This window comes from Coffea arabica, chromosome 2c, assembly GCF_036785885.1.
Source record: "Coffea arabica cultivar ET-39 chromosome 2c, Coffea Arabica ET-39 HiFi, whole genome shotgun sequence".
Taxonomy (NCBI): domain Eukaryota; kingdom Viridiplantae; phylum Streptophyta; class Magnoliopsida; order Gentianales; family Rubiaceae; genus Coffea; species Coffea arabica.
Window position 1 is genome coordinate 9,212,429 of NC_092312.1, and position 9,091 is coordinate 9,221,519.

At 39.5% G+C, this 9,091-nt stretch overlaps 2 protein-coding genes across 5 annotated transcripts; one reads left to right on the forward strand and one right to left on the reverse strand.

Moving 5' to 3' along the window:
- Window positions 1-337: 337 nt before the first annotated feature.
- Window positions 338-3,982, forward strand: LOC113725774 (uncharacterized). Of its 4 annotated transcripts, none has more exons than XM_027249122.2 (3): window positions 338-545; window positions 1,533-1,585; window positions 2,858-3,982. In XM_027249122.2, the coding sequence occupies exons 2-3, from the start codon at window positions 1,578-1,580 to the stop codon at window positions 3,672-3,674; spliced, it is 825 nt and encodes a 274-aa protein (XP_027104923.1). In that variant the 5' UTR covers window positions 338-545; window positions 1,533-1,577; the 3' UTR covers window positions 3,675-3,982. The 4 variants fall into 4 exon arrangements, with proteins under 4 accessions (XP_027104923.1, XP_027104924.1, XP_071930268.1 ...); XM_027249123.2 differs by having other exon boundaries at window positions 1,540-1,585; XM_072074167.1 differs by lacking the exon at window positions 1,533-1,585 and having other exon boundaries at window positions 2,784-3,982.
- A 211-nt stretch (window positions 3,983-4,193) lies between these two features.
- LOC113725772 (protein FLOWERING LOCUS D-like) lies at window positions 4,194-8,819 on the reverse strand. Its single transcript, XM_027249121.2, has 6 exons — window positions 6,806-8,819; window positions 5,910-6,671; window positions 5,748-5,793; window positions 5,000-5,639; window positions 4,818-4,919; window positions 4,194-4,713 (listed from the first exon to the last, which is right to left on the reverse strand). Exons 1-4 carry the CDS (start codon window positions 8,598-8,600, stop codon window positions 5,057-5,059), a joined length of 3,186 nt encoding a protein of 1,061 aa, XP_027104922.1. The 5' UTR covers window positions 8,601-8,819; the 3' UTR covers window positions 4,194-4,713; window positions 4,818-4,919; window positions 5,000-5,056.
- Window positions 8,820-9,091: the final 272 nt, after the last annotated feature.

Consider the following 9,091-nt stretch of genomic DNA (forward strand, 5'->3'; position numbering starts at 1 on the left):
TAGACTGCGAGGTTATAGGTAAGTACGAGAGAATCATAAAAGTTAGAAAAAAAGGAAGGGAGGAAAAAAAAAGAGACCGCTGTTAATTAAAATAGGGTTGGGGATTATGACGGTTTGTTGCAGGTTTTTACATATATATTTTACTTTTGATTTGGTTTTTGTATCTCACATATGTGGTAAATTATCTATTAAGTAGAGGATATTGTAGTCATTTTATTGAATCTAATTAGGTTAGTGTAATTTTCTAAAATTGGGGGAGCTAGGTGAAATTGTCAGAAACCTCAAGGGAGGTTTCTGCAATTATCCCTAATTATTAAAGTTGAATAACCCTTTGGCCTTTTGCCATTGTCTGTCGTCAGTTAACCCCTGATTAAAGCAAACCCAAAAGTTTATGAATCCAAGAATGCTGACGATAAGCAATTAGTAAAAGAATGGTAGAAAAGTCAGCTGGTTAAATCGAATGCCGCTGCGGACCTCATGCTCATCTAACCCAATTCTGGATAAAGCTTGCCAAATACTATGCAGCTTTTCGTCTAGGCCTATTGGTTAGTAATTCGTCCCTCTTCTCCTTCTTTTTCTTGTCTAGTTCCTCTAGAAGAATAGTTGTCTGATTTTGTTGTCTTTCTTGCTTGAATTGAGGTTGGCGAGAGCAGTTGGGAGATGGGTTCTCTATAGTTTCGTGATTGGTGGTTTAAATTGTTTGAAGGAATGAGCTAAAGATTGCATTTTGACAATTGGGCTTTTCTTAATTCTGATTATAATGTTCTCTGTAATTTCTTGATTGATGTTTTGAATAGATTGAAGGAATGAGCTAATGATTTTTGACAGTTGGGGGATTTTCTTGTATTCCGATTATATATTGATGAAGTAGAATTTTTTGAGTAGTTTCTTGAAATTTCCTGTATTTCGCCCTTGATTTATTGTTCTCCAAGAATGTGCTTTCACTGTTTTTTCGAGGTCAGCATTTGGTTCTTTACCATATTGTTTCGGGGGGGAGTAATTGGCTTCTTAATATGCTGAATACCTACAGTGAATAACCAATTAAGGTTGATGAAGTAGCATTTAACATCTGTATAGGAATTTTAGCAAATAATCATGTTTATATACATTTGTCAGTTTCATTCAGATATAAAGAGAGATTTGGATAAGATGTACTAGCAGAACTAGAGGACCTGTCTGGTTGGGCCATGTTTCTTGTGAAAGTTTTCAGCTTTGTAGAATTCTTTCGAAAGGAGGTTTAGCTTGTACTTGAGAAGTAGTTTGAGATAATTAATTTCAAAAGACTCAATTTTTAAAATGTGGCACAGTAATTGTTCCTCTTGATATAAAATCAGGAAACATCGTTTCAGTTTAGACATTGTAAAGCATGTAGCACAACCAATGTCAGTGGCCTGGCCTTCATGCTTATCCTTTTTCTTCTGAAACTACTAGTGTTGCATCATAAAACCTGACATCAATTTTATATCACCAATTTTAAGTTCTGAAGGAAATTCTTTGTGATTGGTGCCATCTAAGCTCTTCTCTTCAATTAGTTTGCAGGTTTTGCACATCAGATTGTAATTTGTGGTGCATGATCTATGTTCAAGTAAGATATCACTACAATCCTGTGATCTTCATAGGTTTCCCTTATATTACTCTTTTCCCCACTTCATTATAGTTCTGTTATGTACCCAGAGGGGGTACTGGTATACTAGAGAGGCTTGCTTGTCATCGCTTAAGGTATTATTGCCTGTTTCCTGGCTGAGAATCTGATTATCCAATTAGGAGCAGCTAGTAATTTACTCCTGCTTTTCCTAGAAAATACTCAAGAATCCATCTTTTACTTCAGATTATAGTGCTGCTTATATTTAAGAGGGAAGATAAAGCCTTTTTATGAGGTTGGTCTAAATTGGTATATCATCAGAAGGAAATAGGAAGAAGTGGGAAGGGTCTAGAAATTCTTCAACAGAGAAATACTGAGTGGTTGGTAACTATATTGTTATAGCAATAAATTAGTTGCAATTTACCCTATTAGTGGCCTTTGATTACTATTCGTCTCATGCCTCTTTCATTGAAATCTCAAGAAGCTTTCCTTGAAATCCATTGGCTCATCAGCAGCTTCTGGTACATAACTATTATTGCATATGTGAAAGGTCCTTAAAACCTGAAATGGTAGAAAGAAACATCGAATTTGCATCTTCTACATTCTTAACCTTTTATAGGTGGTTACCAATATCTCTAGGAACAACCATAGCTGTTCCAATTAGAATTAGAGTTGGCAATATCTCAGTAAGTCTGGAGCCCTTCCAATCATATATTTACATATAGGCACCTCAATACACTCGTCAATGCCATATTTGTAAAATTGTTGGAAGTTGAGACGTGTACTTTTTTTATTTTTTGGGGGTGGGGGTGTTGATTTAAGTGATAAAAAAAAATTTAATTTAAGCACAGTAGATTCGCCCTCACCCTCTGAGTCACATGACCAATTCTTCTTGTGATTCTCGCTGTATCCATGCCATCCAAATATCACAGCAGATTGAATTGTAAAACATCCTCAGCAGACTTTTAAATGTGTTCATGTCTTATAGGGACTGGATAAGTAGCACTTTCAAATTATGCATGCATATAGTAGTAGAGGAGTAAATAAAGATCAGCTTTAATTCATTATGGCTTATCTTTTAAATAAAACTCCATTGTTGCATGCTTGAAAACTGTTGCTCATTTGAAACAAGAATTACAAGTGGGTTATGTGACAAGCTATTGATGAATAGTCCATGACAAATCTGTATTTTATCTGAAAGTTTCTCTGATTGGTATGCGATGGGACCTCTCTTTCTACAAAATGGAACTCACTTCTGTCCTCTAAAACCATCAGTGATGGAGAACAATTTGCATTCAAGGAGATGCAGGAGTTTTCTACAGCGGATGGGTTCGTGGATGTAAGTGAGTGCTTGGCCGAGATGATAAAATATGTTGCAAATGAACCCTCTGTGGGACTTTTCTACATTCAGCAACATACACGGAATGCAGCACCAAACCTTAGTAATCTCAAGAACAATGTCACTGAGAGATCTCGTGAGATGACGTTGCATGCAGAAGATTCAGAAGATTCTATTTCCATTATAAGGTCAATGAGAGAATGCGGCTGTCCCATTGCTGATGAGATGATTAAAGACATTAAAAATTCTCTAGCTATCATGTCAGCCAAACATCCAAAAAGAGGATTAATAAATAGCTCAGATTCAGCTTTTCGGTTGGGGAGAACAAGATCTTGGGGACCAGTTGCCTGGGGTCGGAAATCAAGTTCACCACAGCAAGATGGTGATAAAGGTGCTAGTTATCTGTCAAATGTCTTAAAGTCTGCAAAGCTCAAGGCTAGCAATTTGAAATGGCCTCAGGTTGAATCCTCCGAAGAATCAAGAGAAATCAAAGATGAGAAATCAATTTCATATCTTGATCCCTCGTTGTCAGATAGAGGTGCTAGTATCTCTTCTGGTATGCCTGAGGCTGAGGCAGTTGAATTGCCATTGTCAAGTGAGATAGCTGAGGAGCCACAAGAAGTGCCAGTTGACAGAAGCGTGTGTGACGATGATCTGATTTCCTTGGCTGTGAAATATGAAGAATTCAAGGCTGATAGAGAAGCTAAGCTGGAGGAATGGCTAGGAGAGATGAAGAATTATACAAGTAATTAAGAACAAACACGTGCAGTGCAGACAACCTATAAATGCCTGCCTTGCTTTTGGGGCGTCTTTGCTACATTGAAGGGGTTGAAAGGATACTTTAGAATGTAAGATTGTTTTGACTTGTTTTGACGTTCTTTCAAATTCTGCTGTAGCGTATTTGTTTCTCGCACACTTTCTCATTGTATCAAAAGGCTTGTGGACATACATAAAGAGAAAAGGTAGCATAGTTTAAACAAGAGATAGGAGTTGAGAGGGTCAGATTTTCTCCTGTGTTTTACGCATACTGGAAATAAAAGAACTATGAGTTTCTTGCAGGATCTTATTTAGAGGCAAAGAAGGGGAGACTGTTATGCATCACATATCTGTATTGAGATGATCCTATTTGGTGGGTCTCCAACCCTTCGTTTTCTTTTGGAGCCAAACCGATAAGGTATATCTCCAGTGCCCTTATTTTCTTCAGCAAAAGTACTGGAGATTGATTGCTTGGGGGACTATGAGGAATAATTTAGCCTAAGAAGGTCAACGATGTAGTTAAAACATGCTTTTTCCGGTTTGCCAGATACATTTTGCGTTAACAAAAGAATAAATTATTTGTCATTTCTGTCCTCTGTACACTTGTTTACAGGAAAAAAAAATGAAAAGAATATAAAAAAAAAAATCTGCCTCGAGACTTTCCCAACACAGTAACACGTGTTAGCTGAAGAGGCAATGCAAAACCCAACCCACAGGCATTGAGCAGGATGATCGGAAGCAGATTGCTCGATTAGTTTTCCAGCTTGCACAGCAATATCGTGGATGAAATGCAAGCTGAAATACATCCCAGAGCACACACTTCAACCTTCAAAGAATGCACCAAGGCAGCTCCATGGAACAGGACGAAAAGAAACAAAAGCTGCCTTGTGAACTCTTCTTGATTAATGACCACTGATAGCAGTATTTGAGCTCTAAACATGTCAAAAAGGGGGTATAGGCGTTTGCATCCCAAAGCCATCAGGAAGTGAAAGAAAATGACTCAGCCCCAGGCAGAATATTCACAGCGTTTGGGTTCCTGTAGAAAAAGCACATTCAAATTATACAGGAGAACATAGTTTACTTCATGATACAGAGGAAACATCAGATTGAATAAAAACCAGTGTCAAAAGAAATTCTTACTCGCTGTAAATAGGGAAGATGTAGGTAGGAGAAAAGAAACATGTAATACAGTAACCATGAAAATCTTCTTTCAACTACTTTCAACTTGCATCAAATCTCAACCTGCAAAACAGTATTGAAACAATCAGCAAAAACAGATCAAGTTCACAGCAGGAAAAAAGGACGTACTGATAAAGAATTACCATTGAAGGAAGACCATTTTTTATGTTACTCTCTGCTTCCACAATTACCCCTGTCAATCACCAACTACCAGAGTTTGTGCTCGGCGGTGGAGCAAATCCAAAAATGTTATTTTCATATATGTTTTCGAGAGTTGAGCTGCTGAAATTGGTTACTAAATTTTCCCCAGCATCCAAACTGAGCGTAGAGGAACCAGTGATACTTTCCACAAATATAGATCCAACATCTGAATTGGAAGCATGGATAAATGCACCATCACTGTTTAATATTGTACCTCCAATGTTTGATATTGGGGGTAGGTCAGATTCCATGTAGCCCACTGATCTAGCGACCATATTGGCATCTGGAGGGAATGTAACACTAGCACTACCTTCCACAAAAGGATAGGTAAAAGTAGAACTGTCTTCAACTTTAACTTCAACTAGTGTGCTTGGGACAGATGCAGAGCTAACACAATTGCTCGAAACACTAGCACTGTTGCCCAGATTTTGAGTAATAAAGCCATTACCAGTGGCCAATGATTTAGAGCCCACATCAAGATTTGCTGGATCGTTAGAGCTGTTGCTGCTGTCATCTGCTTTAGCTCTACCAAATGTATTCAGCAGGCCAGCCCCATTGTTCTTACTCAGTATTTTAGCTTTCCTGAAAAGTTTCCAACAAGGGGAAGTTCTTTCAGAGTCATGAATTATAAATGTTGTAGAACATTAAGTGTTGAAAACACCAATTAAATTGTAAATCTTATGCTCATACCGAACCATCCTCTGTTTCAAAGAGGCTGCTTTCAACTTTGAAGTACCTTTAGGGGAAAATAAACAGAAAACATCAGTCATTGTGGTGCAGTTTAAGTGTATAAACTGCAATAGGCGAAAACTTTCAGTCCATGAGATATCCATGCAAGAATTGTTAACCCACCTGGTTTTGGGGTCAATGAGCTCGATACAGGCTTACGATTGCCCCTCTCAGCCTTAATTGAAGCAATAATAGAATCTGCATATGGTCCCAGACCTTTCCTTCCAACCAATTTAACACCAAACTTCCCACAAAGATGATGCAACCTCAGTTCGTCACCTCCTCTTACTTCTCTGAGTTCTAGTGCTTGTCGCCTGCTCAATAATGTGTAAACATGAAGCTCCTGTTGCTGATTGAAATGGGACTGAAGCTGCTGAAAGAGTAGCTTATTAGTGTGTGGTTGATCTGGTCTAAGCCCTTCATGACTTCTCTTTCCTGGGGGGCTGAATGTCACCCTTAAGATTGCAGTTGATTTAAAATCAGATTTATTTCTGCCAAAAATTACCGAAAAGCTTCCAAATTCCAAATCTGGCTCCCTGAATAGATCTGCAAGGAGAGAAGCACAGGAATGTGCATCCTTTGGTGGGTTTTTCTCAACTTTTGACCTCGAGGCTCTAACACTCACAGAATGAGAAATATTTGCAGCCTCTCTAAATCCACTAAGAAGGGCTCCATGCATAGTTGCTGGATAGCGTCTATTGGTGGCCTCACCTGCAAAGAAAAGTCTACCATCTCCTACACTTTCTGCCAGAATATCATAGTCATCTCCTGATGCGCCTACGGCAACATTGGAATAGGAACCTAAGCTGAAGGGATCAGCGCCCCATCTGGTACAGACGGTTTGGATTGGTTCTGGAACCTCAACTCCTTGGGGCTCATATATGCCTGGACGCAATAATCCAAAATGGAAGTGCTTTTAACTACATCAGCTTTTCAAGGCATGTACACCAGTAAATATATGTACAAGTACATGTAAACTGGGTGTGTCCTGATATTAGGCAATAAAAAAAATGATTTACCTTTAAGAATTTGAAGAACCTTTGTCACAGCATCAGTTGGAGGCATAGTCTCAAACTTGTGTGCAGCTTCTCCTGCCACTAAAGCAATCAAGAGGGCACCACCAGCTACAGTTGCATAGCTATAGAATAAAAAAAATTCACCCCTATTGCTAGAGTCATCAGAGAGATGTCCGAAGGTATCGAGATCAGTTCCCCAGAACACATGAGGAAAAAGCATTGCAACTTTATTCAACAATCCAAAACCCAACCGCTTTATGCTATCCAGCTTCCTTTGAGGCAACTCAGGTATAAACTTGATAGAACTATTCTTCAAAACTCCAAGGGGCACAGTGCATAGAGCCATATCGCCCTCATAAACATGGCCACCAGCAACAACCTGAACTCCCTCACTACCATAACGTATGGTATTCACAGTTTTTTCATAAAGTATCGGAACATTCTCAACCAATGCCTGAACCAGTTTTCCAGTTCCTCCCGGCAGGAAGCAATGGTCACCTCCCATGTCATAAGGGTCATCTTGGTCCCAGAATGCAAGAGAAAGCATAGAAAGCAAACCTGCATTTGCATATTCAAGATTTGCAAGATGCCAATTAAACAAGCTCAGCTCTTCTTCAGTAACTGCATCCCCATAAACCTGCCGAAAGGTCTCCAAAGCCGCACCAAGAGAAACATCCTGAGAAACTTCCCCCATTAATTGCCTAAGCTTGCCAGCTTTATCCAAGAGCCGATTAAAGGCCATCTCCACCTTTTGATCTAAATCTGCATCCACCGGTTTTCCATCCACTCTATAAAGCGGACACTTGTCTCTGATCTTATGAAGCGTGTATGACAGCTGGCGCGCCAAGATCCCAAGTGGGTTCCCAAGTGTGCCTGTCAGCACACTGCCCCCTAAATCTGCAGCGGCAGTCCTATTCCCGCCCTCCATCTTCTTCGTGTATACCCTCCCACCTGCACGTTTCCTCCCCTCCAAAATAGTAACCTTAAAACCAAATGACAACAATTGCCTAGCTGCAGCCAACCCTGCTAGACCTGCCCCTATCACAATTACACTCGGCTTACTAGGCTCAGCAGGAATCCTCTCCTTAACAGCCGGTGCAACCCCAAAATTAATGTAACCATGCGAAACCAGGTAATCATAAGACGTATCCAATAGCCTTTTACAGTGATCCGGTATAATGTCCAAAAACATTTCTTTCGACACCCATCTCGATACATCTTCCCGCCATTTCGTGATAATATGATTCCTAACTAAAATATAATTGACCTGCTCAATGCCACCCACTACAGAAACAACCCCAGCATCAATTTCCTCATCAGTCAAGGAATCAGCCGGGAAACCAGCTGTCAACGCAATCAATGCCTCTGCCGTAGCCTCTTTATTAATCACAATGATCTCATCGGATACATCAGAAGTACCAAGGTTTTGGTTTCCCAGTGTTGCTGAACTAGTATGACCATTGCTGCTAAAGTCATAATTTGAATGATTCAACAATGAGGACGTTGGTAAGTTATATACCTGGTTGACAGACGGCGTCGTGTTGCGTGGTCGGCCTCGGCGACGCTTGCGAGGGATAGAAAGGGAAAAGAAGTGATTGGGAACTGAATTGTTAGGGTCAGAAATTGAGATAGAATCGCTGTTGGAAAAATGGACATTAGGGATTTGTGTGGAAGTAGAAGCAAAGTTCGGGTTAGGGTTTGAAGGGGGTAAACGAATGGTGAATTGAAGGGGATTATTGTCGTTAATGTTAATATATGGGTTGTATTGTTGAGGAGAGTTTTGATTTGAGAAATCCATAGTATTGCTTTTTCTTTAAAATTTTGTGAACTTCGGAGATGAAGGCTAGAGTGTAGAATGATGCTCCGGTGATATAACAGGAGGCGGAAGACGGAGGAAGGAGGAGAAAGAAAGCCGTCGGCTAGCAAGAGCACTGTGGAGACGGTAGTGCAATTGGGTTCTTTGTTTTGCAGACGGGTCGGGGGTCGGGCTAGGCCGTCTGTTTACTTTTATGAAATTTTAAAAAAGACACCGGTTATATCTTTTCTATTTAATCTAACCTACCTTCACTTATATTTATTTTTTTTTCCTAATTAATTTTATATTTTTTAAAATATAATACTTGAAATATCTATATAAACCATCTTTTTATTTATCTTTGTCGGGTACTTTTTTTGCAATTTTGGTAGCTCAGAGCAATTGAAGACACCTAATGGAGTTGAGTGGTAATTTTTCATCAAAAGTGCTCCAATTTCAAACAATTTGAGAGATAGATGTCAAAATTGAACCTG

What these genes read in the sequence shown, in the direction of transcription:
- LOC113725772 (XM_027249121.2), bottom strand. Translation starts at nt 8,600, where the DNA reads ATGGATTTCTCAAATCAAAACTCTCCTCAACAATACAACCCATATATT. An exon ending in CTCATTGACCCCAAAACCAG is followed by an intron (nt 5,794 to 5,909) that starts GTGGGTTAACAA and finishes TTTCCCCTAAAG; the next exon opens with GTACTTCAAAGTTGAAAGCA. An exon ending in TTGAAACAGAGGATGGTTCG is followed by an intron (nt 5,640 to 5,747) that starts GTATGAGCATAA and finishes GAAACTTTTCAG; the next exon opens with GAAAGCTAAAATACTGAGTA.